This window comes from Bufo gargarizans, chromosome 1 (genome assembly GCF_014858855.1).
Source record: "Bufo gargarizans isolate SCDJY-AF-19 chromosome 1, ASM1485885v1, whole genome shotgun sequence".
Lineage (NCBI taxonomy): Eukaryota > Metazoa > Chordata > Amphibia > Anura > Bufonidae > Bufo > Bufo gargarizans.
This window is the reverse complement of record NC_058080.1, coordinates 415,896,928-415,922,201: the sequence shown is the minus strand read 5'-3', so window position 1 is coordinate 415,922,201 and position 25,274 is coordinate 415,896,928. Positions and strand designations below refer to the sequence as shown.

Sequence of the window (25,274 nt, the reverse complement as noted above, 5' to 3'; positions counted from 1 at the left end):
AAAGTCCTTGCTTCAATTTTGAAATGGTTCACTTTTGAGGCTTGTCCGTAAAGGAATAAGGGTCGTTTCATACTTGATTATTTTGTTGGCATTTATTTTTGGCAAACACCACAGGGGCCAGATGTTACATGTTGGCCAATAGAAAATTATAAGATGCGCTACAACTAGTTTTGCATCCCAAGGCTTCTTCTTGCCTTAAGAAGCCTTGGAAGGCAAAACTAGTTGGGTCGCTATCAGTGCTATTATTAGATGATTTTTATAGGCGATGTTCATCTTGTGAGTATTTTGAATAAAGATAGGTGGTGATTTTACCCTAAATAATTGAGCACAAAGTTCTGTTTCTTTGTGTCTTCATATCCCAGTGACTGTTGAAGCATCATGATCCAAGACATGCATTTCTGGTTGAAAAACAGCGACTTAAAATCAGGAGGTGGCTGTGGTTCAGCAATAGTTTGGCAATCCATATAAGCCAATAGTAGATTTGCTACGAGGAGGCCTGAAAAGAGACAGTGCCGGCATTGTCGTTGAGAAGATTGCTCCTCTTACAGATGTCTTGTCTTTGTCAAGTAAGGCAAGGCTTTTCAATGCTGCCTTATCATCTAGGAGCACAATGGTACAAGTATCAGGAGACCGTAGATCGGTACAGAAAGGACACTTTTTTTTTTTTACCTTCAAGGTAAAGAACTGACCACACAGATGCAGAACACACACATACACACAGTGGATTTCTATCGGAGTCATTCTTCATGACATACTAGGGAACTGCAACTTGGATTTGTGCCATATTTGGTATTCCTCCTGGCATTTAAGAATCAAGTTACAAAAAGGGTTTCTCTTAATTGACAAATGCATGTTTATCTCAGTTGACAAATGGATGTTTCGGTCTCTCAGTTAATATAAGGTCTACAGACCAAATGATTGTTTGGGACACTGGAAATTTTTTTTATGAGGCCTAATAAAAAAAATAGCTAGGGAGAGGAAAAAAACGAAGAAAATGAGGACGAATGGAAAATTAGGCTTCTCGACTGATTCTCCTCTTCCAGTGTGTCAGATTAATTTTAAATACCTGAGGGTTAGGATATTAAAAGATCTGTATAATTATAAGGAACTGAATGCTGTTAAAAAAAATGTAGGCAAAAAGATATGGAGTAGGAGGCTGGTATCAACGGCAGGAAGAGCAGTCTTAATGAAATCTATTCTACAACACCAATTATCATATGTGATCTCTAACAGCATGTTATGGATTGAAAATAGACTATTTAATATACTTATGAGGAATTTTCATGAGACGAGGGAGAACCCACAGAGAAAATTACTTATTCAAAATATAATAGGGATATGGATATACCAGATCTATGACTCTGAAATAATGAAACCATCATCTGCCACTTGAAGATCAACATTCAGAAAGGCAATGTAGGAGATTTATATAGGACCCGCATCTTTGATATCCCCAGCGCTACTGGAGGATGCGTCTAAATAACGGTGATGTGAAGGCCTCATCATATTTGGCGCATCTTCCAGCAGGTCATGTGCCAGACCAAGATCTACAGATTTATGTCTTCATTTACATCAGAAAACGGTCGAAAATGAGCCATGCCCACTGATGCCGCCCCTTCCCCATCCTTAGCATGCCCCCTTTCCAGAAAGTGTTGATGGTGGCATATAAACGCCACTTGTGTTTGCAACTTTTTATCCACCAGAAAATTGGCATAGGGAGAGGTAAAATCTCCCCCAATATGTTCCTCAGCTACTTTACAGGCAAGTCTAATATTCTTCTCCCTGTACTAGTTTTCTGGTGGAAAAAAAAAAGCCACAACCCCATGTTTGAGACTTTTAAAAATGCAACTGTGACAAAATATTGTCTCAAGTGGAGTTTCTACACCGCCCTCCCCACTTACTGAAAAGGGGGCAGGGAGACGCCAGTGGTCCTGGAACATTTATCTTCATTTACGCCATTTTTCTGGCATAAATTGAGACAGAAGTCTACAGCAGCCATGAGGATGTGTCCAATATATGATGAGGTCTGCTCTTCACTATAAATTAGGTGCATCCTCCAGCAGCACAAGGCCTATAATACATCTCCATCAGTGTTATTTAAATCCTCAATTCTAGACTTTTGCTGAAGATGTTGATCTTCAGGTGGTGGATGATAGTTCTATTATCTCAGATCTATTTAGGAAATAAACAGCAATGAATGCATTACTGCATGCTCAGTCATTGGGGGAAGATTTATCAAAGCTGGTATAAAGGAAAACTGTCTTAGCTGCCTATAGCATCCAATCAGATTCCATCTTTCATTTTTGAAAGGAGCTGTGAAAAATGAGAGGTGGACTCTAATGGGCAACTAAGCCAGTTTTCCTTTATACCAGTTTTGATAAATCTCCCCCATTGTATTCAACAACTATTGTATCCAATACCTACGGGACAATGTTTGAAAGCCAGATAAATTTGCTCCATATAGGCATCCTTTGAGAAGCAAGCACAGGACTTACGACAGGAGTTTGCAGCAAGAGGCTCCAACACAAATGACACAATTTGATTTATATTGGATTAACATCACAAGAGATTTGAAGACCTATAATGGAATGTCCAGAGTATTTAGGCTGTGAAAGGGTTGAAAGCCGTGATGGGACTGAAGACAATTTCAAAAAGCATCATAATGGTTATAGTTCACTTCTCAGATTTAGAGGTATAGGAACATGGTGGTATTGACTAGAGGGGGCAACTGGAGGACGTTATCTCATAAAGAGGTAAGGTTAATATATACTGTTTGTTATATTTTTCAGGAGGCACCTTAGTATCAAAGTCAGGAAATCTTAACATATTTGAGGCCCAGTGACCAGTGTGAAAATTGCAGGATTATATGTTATAAAAAATATTGATAGTGACAAGGATTCAAATATTTAAAATAAAAATGGGATTCAAACAATAGGTCATTTTCTGATGGCACATTCTGTTTCATTTCATGGTGGACAGCTTACAGCTATGTGAAGACCACTATCAATTGGCAGATGCTGTAGGCCGACCATATACAGTATGCCATACCATAACTAACAGTGGACAATATATATCCATCTACTGACTGTACCATAAACTGTATGGATGAGTAGTGGTATTACTAATAGAAGACTTGCTGAATATTCCATGCATTGAATATCTGTGGAGATACTAACGTAACCAAAACATAGTTGTGATTCTGGGCTGTATATACACACGTTATATCATCTTACAGTCACTGCACTAATATTAGTACTATATGGGACCTTAACATATGGACAGCCCAAAATCACCTATTGTAGTAAGATAAGTTGGATTATTAAGAGATATATGTGCATAACAGTGGTTCATTTGTGGACCCAAAAAGGCACTCATTTTGGCACCATTAGGGTTCATTTTTAACTTAGTACATTTTTTATATTTTTGTTTAAATTTTTATTGTATTTTACATTTTGCTTTGTTGTTGATTTTTATTCATTAATATGTAAATAGTTGCACAATAAATGTTTGTATAGAAAGCATGTTTGTTCTGGACAATATAAGACGAGGAGTGCCTGTCCTTGTTATATTTCGTATCCTTAAGTATTGATGGGGTGGATCAATTGGACATTGCTTCAGGCAGGTGAGCCGCTAAAATGTATTTAGTACCCTTTCATTTCATGTTGTATGTGGAACAGCCGAGTGGTTACATAAATCTTTCCTGAAAGCACGTTGCATCTAAAATTGGTGGGGTATGTGTTTTCTGTGTAGTCTGACCTCCCCTAGGTTGGGGCGGGAAGGCGGATGTGCACCCTTCAGTACTGCGGAGATCAGTAATTGACAGAGTAATTGTCGACACACATGGCATGACATGGGCTAATATATAGTATATCTGCTTCATTTTATGTGAGAATTGTTTTTCAGAGTTGTGCCAGGACAGGAGATGCTAAGGGTACTTTCACACTAGCGTTTTTCTTTTCCGGTGTTGAGTTCCGTCACAGGGGCTTAATACCGGAAAAAAACAAATCAGTTTTATCCTAATGCATTCTGAATGGAGAGAATTCCGTTCAGTATGCATAAGTTCAGTCCCTCTTACATATTTTGCTGGAGAAAATGCCGCAGCATGCTGCAGTTTTCTCTTTGGACAAAAATCCTGAACACCTGCCGGAATGGCGGATCCGGCATTAATTTCCATTGAAATGTATTAGTGCCGGATCCAGCATTAAGTGTTCCGGCAAAAGAGACCCGGTTTTCCGGTCTGCGCATGCGCAGACCTTTAAAAATGCAAAGAAAAATAAATACCGGATCCGTTTTTCCGTATAACACCGGAGAGACGGATACGGTATTTCAATGCATTTGTCAGACGGATCCGCATCCAGATTAGTCTGAGAAATGCCATCCATTTGCATCAGGATTGCTGGATCCGGCTGGAATCCTCTGACGCAAGTGTGAAAGTACCCTAAGATTTGTGTCCAGCAGAAATAGATGTAAGGTGTTAACACTTGAATCTCCTTGTTTTGTTTTTTCACTGGACAAGGTTTTGAAAAAAAAATCTCTCATCTATCTTGTTTCCTGTTGGGCAATATAGTGGGGACAGCAGTGACACTAGACTCCTTAAACATGATAACATAGAGAAAGAAAGTATGATAATAGCAGCCTGGAAATTAGATGTCCTTCAGATGACCTGAGATGCCACGGCTCTGGTTTCCCGTTTGGCTCCCACCAAGTGTAATTTTGTAAAAGTGGATTTAATTCACACTAGGGCTGCAACGATTAATCGATGTAATCGATTATATTCGATAACTGGATTCGTTGTCGACGAATCCAGTTATCGAATAATCGCCGATTCGTTGCTATTCGGGCGGGCGGTCGCTGCATCTTTATTTTACCTTTTTACAATGACGCTCCCGCTCCTGTAACAGCCAGGCAGAGCGGACGGCGGCGTAACGTCACTCACTCACGTGACACGCCTGCTCCGCCTCCTTCATTCATGAAGTGGGCGGAGCAGGCGCGTCACCTGATTGAGTGACGTTACGCCGCCGTCCGCTCTGCCTGGCTGTTACAGGAGCGGGAGCGTCATTGTAAAAAGGTAAAATAAAGATGCAAGCATCGGGGCCGGGGCTGTTAGGGGGAAGGGGGAGGGGGGATCTGTCTATGGCACTGCTATGGGAAGGGGGGGTCTGTGTATAGCACTGCTATGGGGAGGGGGGAGTATCTGTCTATGGCACTGCTATGGGGAGGGGGGTCTGTGCACTTATGAGGAAAGGGATCTGTGCACTGTTATGCCCATAACAGTGCACATATCCCCCTCTCCATAACTACGCCGTCCACAGATCCCCCTCTCCATAACTACGCCGTCCACAGACCCCCCCTCTCCATAACTACACCGTCCACAGATCCCCCATAATAGTGTCGTCCACAGATCCCCCATAATAGTGTCGTCCACAGATCCCCCATAATAGTGTCGTCCACAGATCCCCCATAATAGTGTCGTCCACAGATCCCCCATAATAGTGTCGTCCACAGATCCCCCATAATAGTGTCGTCCACAATTTGTTTTAATATGGCCTTTGAACATAATTTTTCAAGTAAGATCATATAAACCTCTCTGTTTTGTAATTTTGTCGTTTTTTCCGATTAATCGTAGAAATTAATCGGCAACTAATCGATTATTCAAATAATCGTTAGCTGCAGCCCTAATTCACACAAATCATTTTGATACAAGTTTAAAGTATGCCTTATATGATTTAATAAAGAAATATGATCCAGTAATGTTGGATATTTTTGAATTTTGGCATAGGAGTCAGCCTGGTTAGCAAAGCCTAAGTAATTAAGTGTGTAACATCTGCAGGAGTCATGCACATAGCCACATTAAGAAGTAATGTTCAACTGGATTCATAATAAAGCACCCATGCAATAACGGACCATAGGGAGCTTCGTGCATGAAGCCTTATAAACAGTTGAGTCACATTAATATGACCGCCATCTAATATCCAGAGTAACTGCCATGTGCATCACAGACAGCAGCTAGATGGGATGGGAGTTATTCAATGAGGTCCTGGTAGGTTATAACAGGTATCTGGAGCCATGCTGACTGCAGTGCATCCCACAGCTGCTGTTGGGTGTGTGGGGAAGGATATAGATATAAAGAATGAATAGATAGAGTATAGGCGGCACAGCTCTTGTTCCAACAGTCTGATTCAAACGTCTCCGCACATGCGCATTCAACACAGGCAATGTGGTGCTCCAGCCTCGAGACAGTAAGTATAATAAATGTAGAGAAAAGGATAGGCGGCACTCACCAGCTGTATAACAAACAAAATCCTTTATTTCCTCCAGGGATAAAAAGTTACAAGGCACGGGGCAAGACATCTCACACACAGTGCACCAGAGTAACGACTGCCGTTTCGCGCAAACACGCGCTTATTCAGGCCACTGACGTCAGCACGCATCTACATGCTATACTTATAGTTCACCACGCGGGGTCACCATGGATTTCACGAATGTGACCCTGCCCCTGACTCAATACATGCAGAATCATTATACAGGGTGGGCCATTTATATGGATACACCTTAATAAAATGGGAATGGTTGGTGATATTAACTTCCTGTTTGTGGCACATTAGTATATGTGAGGGGGAAACTTTTCAAGATGGGTGGTGACCATGGTGGCCATTTTGAATCCAACTTTTTTTTTCAATAGGAAGAGGGTCATGTGACACATCAAACGTATTGGGAATTTCACAAGAAAAACAATGGTGTGCTTGGTTTTAACGTAACTATGATTTCATGAGTTATTTACAAGTTTCTGACCACTTTTAAAATGTGTTCAATGTGCTGCCCATTGTTGGATTGTCAATGCAACCCTCTTCTCCCACTCTTCACAAACTGATAGCAACACCGCAGGAGAAATACTAGCACAGGTTTCCAGTATCCGTAGTTTCAGGTGCTGCACATCTCGTATCTTCACAGCATAGACAATAGCCTTCAGATGACCCTAAAGATAAAAGTCTAAGGGGGTCAGATCGGGAGACCTTGGGGGCCATTCAACTGGCCCACGATGACCAATCCACTTTCCAGGAAACTGTTAATCTAGAAATGCTCGGACCTGACACCCATAATGTGGTGGTGTACCATCTTGCTGGAAAAACTCAGGGAACGTGCCAGCTTCAGTGCATAAAGAGGGAAATACATCATCAGTGTGTGAAGAGTGGGAGAAGAGGGTTGCATTGACAATCCAACACAATGGGCAGCACATTGAACACATTTTATAAGTGGTCAGAAACTTGCAAATAACTCATGAAACAATAAAGTTACGTTAAAACCAAGCACACCATTGTTTTTCTTGCAAAATACCCAATAAGTTTGATGTGTCACATGACCCTCTTCGTATTAAAAAAACTAAAGTTGGATTCAAAATGGCCGACTTCAAAATGGCCGCCATGGTCACCACCCATCTTGAAAAGTTTCCCTCCTCACATATACTAATGTGCCACAAACAGGAAGTTAATATCACCAACCATTCCCATTTTATTAAGGTGTATCCATATAAATGGCCTACCCCGTACATAAAAACATAAATGCATTAAACACTTAAATAATTTGTATCATTAATTCCTAGAGGGCCCATGCCTCCAGTGCACAAAATCCAAAATGCTTCTCTTTGTAACAGGACGTGATGTCTATCGCCCCCCCCCTGTGGCAGATTCAATACTAGCTCAATGCCTGCAAACCTAAGAGATTTGCAATCCCCACCAGGTTAATTTCTTATATGGTCAATAAATCTGGGACATCCCTTGCCTGATTTTATTGAGTTGACATGTTCTCTGAACCTTTCAAACACACATCTAATTGTTTTCCCAATAAAGAAACGTCCACACTGACATAGTACTACATATATTACAAATGTACTTTTACATGTAATGAAAGTGATCACCTTGTGGTGAATCCCTCCAAAACCAAGAGCTTTACTATGTGAACTGTACTGTCTTTTAAAATGTGGCTTCTTCTGAAAGTGAGTAGAGGTTTATTTTGTACACACTCCATCAAGCCATTATCACTTCTCAAAATATCCCAATTGCTATGAATCGCCCTTCGTATTGTATCTGCCATAGGGCTATATTTGAATGAGAAGGTAAATCTCTTGTAATTCTCTTTATTATTCTCTCCATTTCCTTTACCCTTTAGCAATTCGCATTGGGGGAATTTTCCCGCTTTTTCTATGGCTGCCTGCTTCCAACATTCTCTCAGGGTAGTCCCTATTAAGGAGGCGTATCTTTAAATCTAGGGCCTGCATTTTGAAGCCTTCTTCAGTGGAATTGATTCTCCTTAATCTAATAAATTGTCCATAAGGGACAGACTCTTTCACTTTTTCGGGATGAAAGCCATCAAAGTAGTAGTAGTAGTAGTAGTGAGTTAGTTGCTGTGGGTTTACGATAACCCTTCGTAACCAACCCTCCACCACTCAACATAACGGTCACATCCAAGAATTCTAACACAGCACCCCCAAAATTCAAGACAAACTTCATGTTCATGTCATTGATCATGTTCAAGTATATTACAAATTCCACACATTGGGCCTCTGTTCCTGACCATATTATGAAAATGTCATCTACATATCTCAAAAACAATTGAGTGTAACATAAGTATAGATTACCAGTAGAAAATATGTATTTGTCTTCAAATCTTGACAAGTAGATGTTAGCAAATGTACAAGATACAGGGGTCCCCATGGCTGTACCATGCTTTTGTCTATACCACTGGTCCCCAAATCTAAACACATTATTGGTCAACCCAAAATCCAAAGCTTCCCTAATAAATTCACAAAAAAGGCCACTTGTTTGTTTTCCCAATGTCTCCATGACTGCAGTTACGCCAGACTTTTGTGGTATGCAAGTATAAAGACTCTCCACATCTAGGGATACCAAACTCACCTCACCCTGGCAGTGAAAACCCCTCTGAGCCAGAAGAAAGTAGTTTGTATCCCATAAATAAGCAGGGGCACCAACCAACAGTGGCCTCAATAACCAATTCACATATTTAGATAGTGGTTCAGTCACAGAGCCAATCCCCGCCAAAATCAGGCGGCCAGAGGGTTGGCTCAGTGACTTGTGAATCTTAGGTAGGAAATACCAAGAGGGTTTAGTGGGGTACTGTGGTATAAGTTTTTCTATCATACGACTGGATATAAGAACTATTACCATATATTTGTGTAACAGGCTTTTAAGACAATGCTGAATATCTGCCACCGGGTCCACAGACAGCATCACGTAAGTTTGCCCATCCCTTAACTGTCTCAAAGATTTACAAAGATAGTATTCCCTGGGCATCAATACCACATTTCCTCCCTTGTCTGCTGGTTTTATCACGACATCTCTCTTGGATCGAATCAATTCAAACCTTATTTTCTCCTCCCTACTGATATGGTCTTCAGCAGTTGGATATAACATGCCTTGATGTCTTTGAGCACTTGATGGTAAAAGATGTCAATACTTTCCCCAGCAGACAAGGGAGGACAATATGTGGACTTTATACCCCCGTCAAATCTGTGATAAACATTCTCATGATCAGTCACCTCACTGAGTTGTCTATCGGTGAGGAATTCTAGACAAGAAACTTCTACTTCATCAAACTTGCTAATGACATTAGCACCTAGGGTACCAATACATACTGGAATATCACCCTGTTTAACCTCCCTTTCTTGCTGGGAAACATCTCTAAACCTCAAAACTGTCTACGTCAAATTGGTCAAACAGGCTGTATCCCAAGCCCTTATTAAGAACTGAGACACACCCTGGCGGCAACTCCTAGTCAGTGAGATTGATCACAATGTCCTTTTTAGCTGAATCAGTAGATGGAATTGTCTCCAAGAGGCCTGTTTCTTATTGCGGGTAGATTTTCTGGCAGCCCTTGGTCTTTCTTCGACCCCTCCTGATGTAGTGCCCAAAGGGTCCTTGTTGTGTTGTGATCTAAGGCAATCATTGTTGTTATTTGATTCATCTGACACACTGGAGTCTGTAGTTTAGTATTCACTTCCTGTCAGACATTGCTGCCGTTTTCTATATTGTTTCTTTTTATTCCAATCAAACACCTTGCCTGTGTCATAATCTTGCTAATCTCTTAGGAATTTGTCTCTCTTCTTTTATTTCTGCTTGTACAATCACTAGCTTTTTATTCAGCTTCTTGTCAAAAGCTTGTAATTGACTCTCAGTTAGCCTGGCTTGTAGTTCTTCTTTAGCTCTAGTTAATTCCTCTTTCACCATGGTGTATTCCAGTTCATTTCTTTTTAATACCATCACTAAAATCTGTGTGGAGAAATCTGCATGCAGCTTCCTCCATTCAGCCACAAATCTGCCATCATTTTCGTATTGCATTATCTCTTTGTAAATGCGGAGGCCTCTTGGGACTCTCCCACTCTCTTTATACGATTTCAAGGAATTCACAGTCCAAAATAAGCGCACTTCTTTATCTGCTAGTTGTAAAATTTTCACTTCAAGAGCCTTGGTGCGCAGGGTTTGTAATGCATCCTTATGATTACACTGTGCGAAAAAAAAGCGCCTTCATTCAGACATAATGCGGCTTCTTCTGACGTCATTGTTAGTCATTTGTTTTCAGGAACTTAAAACAAGCGTGCTCTGCCTCTTATAACAGCTTCAAATCAATAAAGAATGAATAGATAGAGTATAGGCGGCACAGCTCTTGTTCCAACAGTCTGATTCAACCGTCTCCGCACATGCTCATTCAACACAGGCAATGTGGTGCTCCAGCCTCAAGACAGCAAGTATAATAAATGCAGAGAAATGGATAGGCGGCACTCACCAGCTGTATATCAAACAAAATCCTTTATTTCCTCCAGGGATAAAAAGTTACAAGGCACGGGGCAAGACGGCTCACACACAGTGCACCAGAGTAGCGACGGCCGTTTCGCATCAGCACACATCTATATGCTATACTTATACGTCACCACGCGGGGTCACCATGGATTTTACGAACGTGACCCCACCCCCAACTCAATACATGCCGAGTCATTATACTTAAAAACAAATGCATTAAACAATAAACCCAAATTAAATACATACACCTAAATCATTTTTATCATTAAGCCCTAGTGGGCCCATGGCTCCAGTGCGCAAAATCCACGATGCTTCTCTTTGTAACAGGACGTGATGTCTATCGCCCCCCTGTGGCAGATTCAATACTAGCTCAATGCCTGCAAACCTAAGAGATTTGCAATCCCCACCATGTTAATTTCTTATATGGTCAATAAATCTGGGACATCCCTTGCCTGATTTTATTGAGTTGACATGTTCTCAAAACCTTTCATACACACATCTAATTGTTTTCCCAATATATGACATAGTCCCAACACTGACATGGTACTACATATACTACAAATGTACTTCTACATGTAATGAAACTGGTCACCTTGTGGTGAATCCCTCCAAAACTAAGAGCTTTACTATGTGAACTGTACTGGCAGAAAGAGCAATTGCCACATTTAAAATTACTGTTGGGTCTTTCCTGTAACCAATTGCTACTCTTTTTCCACATAGCGACTCCTCACTAATCTATTTTAAAATGTGGCTTCTTCTGAAAGTGATTAGAGGTTTATTTTGTACACACTCCATCAAGCCATCCCAATTGCTATGAAATCGCCCTTCGTATTGTATTTGCCATAGGGCTATATTTGAACGAGAAGGTAAATCTCTTGTAATAATCTTTTTTATTCTCTCCATTTCCTTTACCTTTTAGAAATTCGCATTGGGGGAATTTCCCCGCTTTTTCTATGGCTGCTTCCAACATTCTCTCAGGGTAGCCCCTATCAAGGAGGTGTCTCTTTAAATCCAGGGCCTGCATTTTGAAGCCTGCTTCAGTGCTATTAATATAGATATAGAACAAACACTATCTGACAGATTTAGCTTTACACTTACATCTTACTCCACTTTTACATATGTCCAAAGTCACTTTTGGCTAAGTCAGATTCATTAATGGTCCTTTCATACTGTGATAAATGTGGTTTGATGGTAGCAGTTTATCCGTAAGTAAGCGGCTTTACAAAAGTCGCACGTTTTTCCGAAAAAGTCGCATGTTCTATTAAAAAGTCTCATAAGATAAGCATGGTCCTTACTGGAGTGAAATACTTTTTAAATTGTTGTAATAGTAAATCTGTCTAGATTCATTTACATGGTGAGCATAGCACAGAGCCCAAAAAGTCGCCAATTTTTGCGCAGTTTTGGCAATTGGGAAAAAATTTGCGATTTTTTTTACTCCATTATTTTGACTTGAGCTAATGATAAATCTAGCCCCATGTTTGAGGTTGCTCTACAGATGCACAATCAGGTTCAAGTCTGGGGAATGTAGGGGACCAGGGTTGCACTTGGAAGTCTTTGTCATGCTCTTCTAACAAATGAAAGACATTTCTAGCTGTGTGACATGCTGCACCGTCTTGCTGGAAGATAATCAGCATGTATGGGTGTACAAGTTCTGCAAGGATGGATTCATACGAAATCAGTGGAGAGTGACGCTGATGAGTCGGCCTAGAGAATGCCATGAAAACTTTCCCCTGACCCTAAAGCTTCCACCACCAGCTTGTGTTCTTCCAGCAGTCGTTGCAGGGTGTTTGTTCTCTGATGTTTCTTGCCTGACAAGCCAACATTCATCCATTTGATGAAGCAGAAAACGTGACTCATTGGAGAAGGCTGCTAATCAATGGAGATCCAATTCCAATACTGCTTCAAAAACTGAAGCTTTTTCTGCCAATGCAACTTAATTAGCACAGGTACAGTGACCAATCTGCTTCTGAGCCCCATATCCAGAAGGGTCCATTGAACGGTTGTTTTAGACACACGTCTAATAGCCCCTGGTTTATTTTGGCGGTGAGCTGCCCAACTGTAGCGTGTTTGTCTTCCCTGGTGCATCCTCGCAGCTGACCTTCACCTGTAACATCAATAGCACATTTCACGTCCACAGTTTCCCCGTTGCTCATTTGCAATCGTGATATATGCCCACTAACGATAAACTTTCACCACAGCATGTAAACTGTTCACAAACTGCAAATTTTTCTGAAATACTGCCACTCTTGGCCTCAAAAACAACAGTCATCAGTTTTTTGCAACTCGGGTAAAAGGGTTGATTTTATCAATGACAGCAACGAGGGATATTTATGCAGACAGCCTATCGCACACATATACCCACCAGGCCAGCTCACGACACGTGACTTCCTTCATGAACTACGTGCTACTGACGTGGAAGGTAAGAAGTGTTCATAATAATGTGACTTAGCTGTCTACAGTACATGTCATTATATAGCAAACATAACTGAGTGAAACTGAAGATTGACTGCACAGATTAGCAGAACACTGCCATTGGGAAGTCTGAATGAACACTTCAGCATGTATAAAGACATATGTACGCACGCAGACATGTAAACAACACAAACAGCTTTTTGTTTTAGCACAGTTTATTGTTCAATGTTAATGCTTTCTATGATATACTTTATTTTACACATGAAGCCGTAAGCTTTGCCTTCATGTTCAATCCTGTACTGTAGTGGCACATCCGAAGCAGCACAAACAATTTCCAAAAAAAGGACAAATCTGTACACTTTAGATAAATAGACCTCTGGATAACTCAACTAAAAGAATGGGACATTTGTTACAAAATTATGATGCTAGGCACAGCACTTTACACACAGAATGGTGGTGAAGAAAAAAAACAACCAAACCGAAGGGATGTAAGATACCGTCACAAGTCTAAATTGCCCAGCTTACATATCAAATAGAATTTGTAGTCCTCACTGAGGGCAGAGAGCATGCACCAAAAATATGTTTAATATATCTTCTCTGGTTATCTGGAGAATGCACTTACTAATTACAGGGGATTTTATGGTTAACAAAGAAAATAAAACAAGCTATTTGACTGAATCAATAAGATCCTCACACATCACATTCAAGAGATCCCCATCCTGTACGTTGAAAGAAATTAGAAATTAACACTAAGGAGTTGTTCCGTGGGGTTTCTGTCCGCGTCTCCTTAGGCCCTACTTTTTTGCGGTGTGGACGAATCACGGACCCATTCAAGTTGAATGTGCATTGGGGACCGCAAATTGCGATTCCCAATGCATGGAACGGCCGATCAACGGCCATGTGCATGAGGCCTAACTGAAATTAAGCTACATATTCTATTCCCCACAAAACTTGACTGTTTGTCCGGTGTGAATATAATTTTTTCTCCACAAAAAAAACAGCACAGCTTTATGGTAAAATCTGATATTTGACTCATTAAGCTTTCAGAGTAGTAAAACAAAAAATCAACGGTGACTAGAATAGCTTCCCTTCATGTTATAGGCAGATATATATGTACAGTATCAACGTATCTCAGCTATCAGGATCTCTTGTTAAATAACGGGAAAGGGTGGAATATTAGTGTTAACTTCAGTTATGCCTGGATTATTTCATTTTGAATGGAGTTGCGGTTTGAATCGGTTCTTAAGGACCTACTATATATTCTTTATGTCCCTTACATCCTTTTCAGAAGCACCACATGCAGGGCAATTCTTTTTCTAGTAGGCCAGTAGGACAGGTAGACTTGTTATTGAAGCTTTGATTCTACATCTTTTTTGGTCCTTTCGGTCTAGTAACTACACTTTGTCAAAGAGAATCCCGTTATCATTTATTGACCCCTAAAATATCTCTTTTGAATACAGACATTTTATAAAGCAAGAATGAAGGGAACTAGAAAAAGTTAAATAAACCTATTCTACTGCTATGTGTAGCCATAATACCACAGACTATCGCCACAAGTCAGAAACTGATAATAAGGTGACCCTACAAATTCAGCAACCTGCTGCCCCTAACTGATCTAAGACAAAATCAAGCTGTACTGTAACAGTTATTAAATTATTTACATAGATATTCAATTCTTTTCAGTGCTCTTCAGGCCAAGCGCCACATTTATTAATAGTTGCAGACACTTTTTGGGGGGGGATCGGCCGATGCGGGGAGGGAAAGGGGTTGTGGTTTAGCTGGAGAAACGGATTTACTTAATATGTGCCAAATTTGCAGCAAAATTCAGGTGCATTATTCTGGCACACAGTAAGCAAAGGATTGGCACAAAACAGGGATTATAAGAATAGATGCTCCAGAATTGTTTTTACATAGGGAACGCAAAAAGTTACTAAAATAGACTTGTCAAAAGAGGTTACAAGCTCCATTCCATAATTATACAAGGATGAAATTCCTGTGAGGATTTGGCTTGAACATTTCGAATGGAAATATATAAATTCCCTCTTTTTTGTATCCAAGTTAAATGACATGATCATCTTTTCCTGCTGACATCTTTGCTACCCTTGACATACAGCAGATTTGATGGTATGGGAAATTGTGGGATGGGGATAATAGCCACAAGCTAATACAATGTAGAAATCATACTGTAACATCAAATACAGGAAATGGAAATTAGGAATTTGTGTACAGAATCGGCTCAAGTCTAAGAAAAAACTTTTTTCTGCTTGATTTAATTAATAGATGTAATAAACGAACTGCTGTATATTGTTAACAAATAATTGAATTCTGTAAGATTTGAATATTTGAAAACCTACAATGTCCTATGAAACATACATTATATAGGTCAAAACAGCTTGACCAACAGCCATATACACACAATCCAAGTATTGTTACTGGCCCTCAATATCCACTCTAAAAACTTCTAATATGCCAGTATACACATCATTATTTTTGCAGAAGTATTTGGGTAGCACAGCTGTAAGGTTCAAGACCTAGTTATACGGTAGCACCGTTCCTGCATCCTGGTTCAGAACTTGCAAGAACTTGCAAATGTATAGCACTTCCAGAACTTGCCAGGGCAATAGGAAAGAGGTGGGGGGGGGGGGGGGGAGTAACTGTGGCTGTTTGCCATCCAAAAGCTGTATAAATAACTTAGGGGTAGACAGTGTAATGGCTGTCATCTTGTGGATTATGACTAGTTTGTGAAATCAGGGGGCAAGTCCTCTTCAACCTAAACTATTAACAATCTATTAAAAACACTTTGGTTCCATGTCACTTACGTCAGGTTTGAAACTAATAAAGAATGCCGTCCTGATACCACAATACATGAGAAAACAATTTGCAGTAATACATTTCATAAAATCCAAGACATTTCAGGTCCAAGACTCGCAAAGTTTTATCTCTGTAAACATATCTGGAAACCTACAGTAAGCAAAGTTGGCATAAAAATAACACTATCACTTTGGGCATATTAAGACTACTGTGCGCTGTATCGTGGAAGGAAGGATGCACAACAAGTACTTTTTATTCCTGCATTCATTATTAAGGACACTAAGACTGATAAAAGAACACAATAATATAATACAATAACAGAAGAAAGAACACATAAAAAGAAATCATAGAAAGACAAAATTAATTTGAAATGACCATGGAATGTAACAAGATTTAAAACCACTGCCCATGTACTTGTCATCTGGAGTAAGCAGCATTTAAAATGCAGTGGTACGAACAGAATTATTGTTTATGTCAGACATTTCAGTGTGGCAGTGGGACCAGAATTTCGACATAATTGATTGGGAAGAAGCCTGACTGGCCATGCAGCATCCCTTCATACCAATTTTCATCAATCTGGTTGGTGAGAGTAATGATGTCGCCCTCTTTGAAGCCAAGTTCTCCTTCATTTTCTGGATCAAAGTCATAGAGGGACCGACAGCATGGCTGATCCATGGGAGCACCTGCATCACAGGAAATAAATGAGTTACAACTGTATTTTCAATATTTAATTTTAATGACATAGTTGTGCCAATTACTAGTCAGATCTCACAAGTAGTAGTGTATAATTCTAGTCCCATGGCCAAGACAGACATAGCAGAGCTGGAGAGAGTTCAGGGGAGGGCAACTAAAGTAATAACTGGAATGGGTGGACTACAGTACCCTAAAAGATTATAAAAATTAGGGTTATTCACTTTAGAAAAAAAAAGATGACTGAGGGGAGATCTAATAACTATTTATAAATATATCAGAGGTCAGTACAGAGATCTCTCCCATCATCTATTTACCCCCAGGACTATGACTGTGAGGAGGGGACATCCTCTGCGTCTGTAGGAAAGAAGGTTTGTACACAAACATAGAAGAGGATTCTTTACAGTAAGAGCAGTGAGACTATGGAACTCTCTGCCTGAGGAGGTGGTGATGGCGAGTTCACTAAAAGAGTTCAGGAGGGGTCTGGATGTATTTCTGGAGTGTAATAATATAATAGGTTAAAGTTATTAGATTTCCGGAGAAAGGAGTTATTGTAACTGCCGGATTACAGATAACAGGCTGAACTAGATGGACACAAGTCCTTTTTCAGCCTTACATGTTAGGTTACCATGTTACCCCAGGAGTTATACTGTCAATCCAAATTGGGGTCTTTGCTTTTGATCGCACAGGAACAGCTTCTGTATCTATGTAATCCTCCTGACCTACCTATACATTATGGAGCCTTTAGGTAAATCACCCATGATGTGCATGTACATCAAGTAATTCTATGAGGTCATCTTGGCCCAGTAGGTCAATAGTTTTAAAACTAGATGTTCAGGTAACAATTTTTATTTTCTGTTTAAAATTACAAATTGCCTACTAAAAATCCATAAATGTCTTTCGGGAGACTTTTTTTCACTCCAAAATAGCGGAACAGCTGCAAACGGGTAAAATAAGAGCTATTCCAGGGTTACTTAGTCACAGTAGCACTGACTGTTTACTTTAGTGGATGGTCAAGTAACTGATCTGTGGGTGCACTATTCTCTGTATAGCCACCATTACTGAGCACCATGAAATGAAAACGCTATAATAAGGCCACATAAGGACTGCCTTAAAACAGATAGCAGGGTTAAACTACTGCTAGGATTTAACAACACGTCAAAGGAAAAAATATGCCAGAATCAGTAATGCTAGAACTTGGGGTCCTCTTACATAGTCAGACATTGGGCCAATAAACAATACACAAGTCAATCTGGGCTCAGTTAAAGTGCCTTTCACACAGCCCAATGCAAAGTGACAGGGAGACAAATGATCATTATTATGATCATTCGTCCCTCATTCCTTTGACAGCTTTTCACATTGTCGGTAGCTCGTACCCTGTTTATACAGAGGGATGTGCTGCCAATAAAGAAAGGTCAAACATTTAGGACCCTAGTCTGTTAGTGATTACAGTGAACCTATCACAGAAAGGACTCTGCATATCTGTGCATGGCATGGACAGAACACTGAAGCTAATGGGAACTGTACAATACACAAAATTACCCTGTGGTGGCATTGCAGGGAAATTAAACATCTGCTGTCAGGTTCTCCAGAGCTGCTGTGTGTGTATATGTGTGTGTGTGTGTGTGTGTTTGTATTGGGAAACCATGCAAATTGCTTTTAGTTTAGACTTTTCATTTTATATGCAGTCTTCTTATGGATTAAAAATAAATAAAAAATAAACAGGAAAAGTATAACATTTTCAGTTATATTGTTCTTCCCTGTAGGCTCCACTCTTGGTTTTGGCTAAAACAAATAAAAAAACTGTACCAAAAACATCAGTAGTGGTAACTAAGATGTATTGGACCAAACACGCCAAATCAATTCCCCATGGTCCTCTTTAAAGAGGACCTGTCACCATAAAGCACAGTGCAATCTGCCGGCAGCATGTTATAGACTAGACCAGTGATGGCGAACCTATGGCACGGGTGCCAGAGACGGCACTCAGAGCCATCTCTGTGGGCACTTGCACCCTGGAAAAGTCTATGGTGTACCAATATGCCTTAGGCCTCCTGCACACGAACCCCGTGGCCGTGCTGCGGGCCGCAATGCAAGAACACTGACCATGGGGCAGCCGCAGTGGATCACGGACCAATTCACTTTAATGGGTCCACGATCTGCAAAAAGATAGGACATGTTCTATCTTTTTTCGGAACGGAAGTACGGGATGAAACCCCATGGAACCTCTCCGTAGGGTTCCGTTCTGTGCTTCCGTTCCGCACCATTCCGCATCTCCGGATTTGCGTACCCATTAAAGTGAAAGCGTCCGCATCCGTGATGCGGAATGCACGTGGAACGGTGCCCATGTATTGCGGATCCGCAAATGCGGTCCTCAATATGGCAACGGGACACCTACAGTCATGTGCAGGAGGCCTTAGACTTTTCCTGCCATTCATCAGCGCAGGCGTACTATGAACACCACAGGCAGCGCACTGAGTGTAAACAGGCTTTTATAGCGAAAAGTACATGGAAGATATACTATACTGGACTGTAGTATTCAGGGGAAATTCCCATGTTGGCACTTTGTGATAAATATGTGGGTTTTGGGGTGCAGTTTGGGCACTCGGTCTCTAAAAGGTTTGCCATCACTGGACTAGACTGATCTATATAATTATTATATATATTATATATATATATATATATATATATATATATATACACACACATATATATATACACACATATACAGGTCCTTCTAAAAAAAATAGCATCTTGTGATAAAGTTCATTATTTTCTGTAATGTACTGATAAACATTAGACTTTCATATATTTTAGATTCATTACACACAACTGAAGTAGTTCAAGCCTTTTATTGTTTTAATATTGATTATTTTGGCATACAGCTCATGGAAACCCAAATTTCCTATCTCAAAACATTAGCATATTTCATCCGACCAATAAAAGAAAAGTGTTATTAATACAAAAAAAGTCAACCTTCAAATAATTATGTTCAGTTATGCACTCAATACTTGGTCGGGAATCCTTTTGCAGAAATGACTGCTTCAATGCGGCGTGGCATGGAGGCAATCAGCCTGTGGCACTGCTGAGGTGTTATGGAGGCCCAGGATGCTTCGATAGCGGCCTTAAGCTCATCCAGAGTGTTGGGTCTTGCGTCTCTCAACTTTCTCTTCCCAATATCCCACAGATTCTCTATGGGGTTCAGGTCAGGAGAGTTGGCAGGCCAATTGAGCACAGTAATACCATGGTCAGTAAACCATTTACCAGTGGTTTTGGCACTGTGAGCAGGTGCCAGGTTGTGCTGAAAAATGAAATCTTCATCTCCATAAAGCTTTTCAGCAGATGGAAGCATGAAGTGCTCCAAAATCTCCTGATAGCAGCTGCATTGACCCTGCCCTTGATAAAACACAGTGGACCAACACCAGCAGCTGACATGGCACCCCAGACCATCACTGACTGTGGGGACTTGACACTGGACTTCAGGCATTTTGGCATTTCCCTCTCCCCAGTCTTCCTCCAGACTCTGGCACCTTGATTTCCGAATGACATGCAACAGTCCAGTGCTGCTTCTCTGTAGCCCAGGTCAGGCGCTTCTGCCGCTGTTTCTGGGGAATGCAGCACCTGTAGCCCATTTCCTGCACACGCCTGTACACGGTGGCTCTGGATGTTTCTACTCCAGACTTAGTCCACTGCTTCCGCAGGTCCCCCAAGGTCTGGAATCGGTCCTTCTCCACAATCTTCCTCAGGGTCCGGTCACCTCTTCTCGTTGTGCAGCGTTTTCTGCCACACTTTTTCCTTCCCACAGACTTCCCACTGAGGTGCCCTGATACAGCACTCTGGGAACAGCCTATTCGTTCAGAAATTTCTTTCTGTGTCTTACCCTCTTGCTTGAGGGTGTCAATGATGGCCTTCTGGACAGCAGTCAGGTCGGCAGTCTTACCCATGATTGCGGTTTTGAGTCATGAACCAGGCTGGGAGTTTTTAAAAGCCTCAGGAATCTTTTGCAGGTGTTTAGAGTTAATTAGTTGATTCAGATGATTAGGTTAATAGCTCGTTTAGAGAACCTTTTCATGATATGCTAATTTTTTTAGATAGGAATTTTGGGTTTTCATGAGCTGTATGCCAAAATCATCAATATTAAAACAATAAAAGGCTTGAACTACTTCAGTTGGTGTGTAATGAATCTAAAATATATGAAAGTCTAATGTTTATCAGTACATTACAGAAAATAATGAACTTTATCACAATATGCTAATTTTTTTAGAAGGACCTGTATATTATTATTTGTAGGAAAAGATTTGGTAAAACTAATTTCAACATTTAGAAATGCTATTTCTGAAAGTATTGTTCATGGGGGAGAGGTTATTAGAGACGGATAGCATTCTACTTGTGTGCACAGTACACAGAGATGGCTGTCAATCACTTATAATGCCCCATGAACAATGAAATCAGAAATATCAGAAAAATAAATATATAAAATGACAAGTTTTACTGGATTGTTTCCCTAAAAACGATATATCAATGTGCTCAGCTCTTCCTGCAGATTGCACTGCATTTCATGGTGATGGGTCCGCTTTAAAAGTACTGCTAACAAAACTAAATTAAAAAAGATGACAATATCCTGGGGCATACCTGATGGTTTTGGAGTTGTTGCGAGAGAAATTCCTCCATTATGCTGGCTGTTTTCACTGGCTAATGCTAGATCCAAGCTCATACGAGGTTTGGGCTGGTATTCTCGCCGTGGCTGTATTGCAGCATCTCTGATTCTATCAAATGAAAAGCATTTTATTTGATTATTTCTATGTTCTGTAATTTTTTTTTCCTATTACTAAGTTATACAGTTTTTGTAAACATTTCTCACACCTTATGCTGCACCTCATACTTGACCAGGTCTCTAAACTAGTAGAAGCAAAGTATATTGGGACCATGAAACTGGTCTAACAACTGGTGAATTCTGACCGACAGTCTTAAGATTATTAAAGGCCATAATTCAAATTATAGATAGCTGACAAGGCAGTAAAATAACAGTTACTTCAGGAGCTGGTGGAGATAATTTATACAGTCACCTGTCCTACCTCTTGTGAACTGTACATGCTATTATACTATCTTATCTGAAATTCCTTGGCTCTGGCTAGTGGGCAAAGCAGTGGAGGAACTACTCCAAAAAGCATTCAGTAGTAATGTGCTCACACTACACAATCTGATCAAGTCAGTGCATTGCCCTTTACCTACACACACACACACACACACACACACACACCTTTCTTTACAATACATTATAAACAATGTAGCACCCTTTTCTTTCACTTATAGACTTCCAAAAGTATAGATACAATTCCCTTTTTACACTGTTTATCCCACAAACTAAAACGTATCTGGAGTAAAGCACGCCATTATTTTATATATAATATATCAAAGAAAAATATGGTGCTCTCTAATGTAATTATCACCCTTTTATCTTCTTTACTCACCTATCTGCAGCTTGGGTGTCTTCACTTTCTGTGGGTGGGCAGCAGCTCACCCCATATGACATTCAAGCACCTGCATTTCCCAAAAGTGCACTGCAGTCAGCGCTTGTGAGCGTAGTGGTTTTCACAAGGCCGATTCTCAGCATATTTGTCATGTTGTGACTGGATTGCCGCCGGTCCTTATTATAGTTAATGGGGTCAACTGTGACGTTAAAGCTTCCGGCAATGCTGGAATGCAGAGAGATCCAGCAGGCTGTTCTTTGCCGGATGAATGAATAAAAAGGGTCTGACTCTAGGCCTCTTTATTATGATATCACTATGATGGCATTGAGAAGAGGAAGGGAGCTGGGAAGCTTCTAAGCATGTCGGTCCACCAGTAAATTCAGGAGAAGGTGGACCAGAAATTCAGCCATAGGGGAACAGCAGGTGGCACTACCAAAGAGGAAAATGTACTGTACATGTAATGTACATAAAAACCTAACAATATTTTTTTATGTATATTGCAATGATACTTCATTTGAAATGTCTTATTCATCGCACAGTAATAGTTTTTGTGAAATAACCCTTTCAATGTAATAACTTTTCAAACATTCCAAATAATATAACAAAAAAAGAGCACGGACAAAAGGCCTGAAACCTTTAACCTAGGATTCCAAAGTATTACTCTGCTGGAGGACCCAAGACCTACATACACAGGTTACTGACCATGTGCAGGGTTCTGAATGACAGTTCCACACCAGAATAAAAGTAACTATTGTGAATACCGTACAACCAACTGCTACACAGGTCAAAACTTTTCTAACATATGAGAAAGATTTCAAACACTTTACAAACTCCCAATTAAAGAACTATTTGCCCTAAATCTATAGCATAAGAAGAAATGTTCTAGCGATCTGTACAATCTTGTAGCTAAAGTTATGCCATCAGTTATTGTAAATTGTAGGCCATTATTGATATCTACAGAATGTAACATGGAATAACAATGCATAATGATAAACTTTCACCAGCTTACAGTACGTTATCAAGGCATTGTATCACGCTTTACGATCACAAAGCTCCATTAGGCTTTATTAGTATGACATTTCCCCAAGAGTGTGCTATCTTGATGTTCCATCAACTCGTGAAGCTGTACAGTTCCAGGTTAACATTCCTCCAAGATGTTTTAACAAGTTTAAATGAACCTGAGCTCTGCCGCTGTGCCATTTTATCCAAGCATTTCATCCGGCTGAACTATAAGCCAGGCAATTCCGTTAAGCTCTGTTATCACAACATGATATCACATTGCTACAGAAACATTCACTGGGCTGCTACATTATGGAATTACCTAAGGTCATGCAAGTAAAGTAAGTGGCTTCAAAGAACGACCCTGATCATCCAGGTTTATAACAATGCTGCATGAGAAATGAGATCAGAAAAATGGTTTTACTTTTTCACAGTTCAACATTTTATGATAACACTGATTGATACGACTGTAGATATACCAGAACAACTGTCTTTCTACCCCTACGCATACACTCCCACACACATATGCCCTGTTGACTCTCAGAGAAAAGATGGCCCATAGTCAAAATGAAACGATGCCACAAAGATGAGGACTAAGTCTTGTATAGCACGTTAAGGGATATAGTAAAACCTCTCTTAGAGATGGCCACCAAAATTGCATTTTAAATGGCCAAAGAAGATGCATAGTATATGATGGAACAGGTAACCTGTCACAGACAAGGAGGTTGTCTTTTGGAGAAGCTTCACTGTATACTAGTAAATGTGGTGCAGCTAAATTCAGCCATGTGCCCCATTGTGGGTAGGTAAGAAAAACATTCAAGAGAAATTCCACCTACCGCAAAAAGGGGGTAATTTATAATTCTGAAATACGTTTGAATTAGGTAACAATTAGTTGCGCTGCAATCTGCGACTTTGCAAAGCTCAAGCCAGGTCTAAATAAGTGGGTGCAGCGTGGTCGGGGAAGTGGATGGGCTGGCCACTGTTTCAGGCTTAGAAAAAGGTCTAAAAAGTAAGATGGCTAGGGCTTTATTAAGACCGGCGTCTAAAATGCCAGTCTAAATACATGTGCCCTAAAGTCTCTATTCGTAAATCAGAATTTAAAGCTATTAAAGAATTTACAATTCAATTGTGACAGCAGAGTCACTTTGAAGTTTAAATAGTATTCCTCTGAGATCATCTGATTAGAAATACTCCCTTTAGAAAAAGTCATCAAGCAATTTAAAATTTCCCACTTTCGACGTGCAGACCTGTCACAAGCATGAAGCATGTAACCTCTAGTTTAGTCATCGGATTATCATCGTTTTGTAAAAAATACTAACTAGCAGTGAAATAAGGATCTCACAAGATCCAATTCATGCAAAATTGATTCTGACTGACACACCTCATCTGCAACAGCGAAGCTGCTGCTGATTCTATAGGTTTAAAGAGGACCTTTCATGGGAATTTTTGTTAGAAACGGGTATGCTTACCAGAAAGGGCGGGATCCAACAGATGCAAGCACTTTTATTTTCTAAAATACCCCTCTGTTTCAGCACTGTGTCCCCCACTTTTTTTGTTGCCTCATATGTTAATTTAGACCATCAGTACAGGGTGGGGGAGACGGCCGGGTTTCTTAAAGGGTGAAAAAACAGCTCACCTTCTCCCTGGCTGTTACGCTCTTCGCTGCAACTGGACCGCGCTACAGCCAGGGAGAAGGAGACGCCCATTGAGAAACCTGGCCGTCTCTTCCTCCCTGGACCGATACTCTAAATTAACATATGAGGCGCCCAAAACAGCAGGGGACACAGCACCGGAACTGAGGGGTGATAAAAAAAATTATAAAAAGAAATTATAAAAAAATAAATAAAAATAGTGCTGGGGCCGCCAGTTCCTAACACATAATACCATGAAAAGTCCTCTTTAAGATGTATTTACTTTGCTATGTAGTAATAATGTTTTTCCTGCAGCAGTTGTTTCTGAGCTACCTGGTAGCTTCTTAGAAAGGAGCTCCCTCACTTGCAGAGTGAACTCTGGTGAGAGCATACATGCCAAATGAGCACTTGTCTAGGCTGCTGTTTAAAGGTAAGTCATTAAAGAGTAAGGG

General features: G+C 40.4%; 1 protein-coding gene across 1 annotated transcript in view; it reads right to left on the bottom strand.

Annotated features, from left to right (window-relative positions):
- Positions 1-13,427: 13,427 nt before the first annotated feature.
- SH3GL2 (SH3 domain containing GRB2 like 2, endophilin A1) overlaps positions 13,428-25,274 on the bottom strand; it is a 160,803-nt gene continuing 148,956 nt past the window's right edge. The window contains exons 8-9 of the mRNA XM_044286483.1: positions 21,354-21,487; positions 13,428-16,717 (exon numbers count right to left, since the gene is read on the bottom strand). Coding sequence (XP_044142418.1) covers positions 16,518-16,717; positions 21,354-21,487 — 334 coding nt within the window. The 3' untranslated portion in view covers positions 13,428-16,517. The remainder of the gene's footprint in view (positions 16,718-21,353; positions 21,488-25,274) is intronic.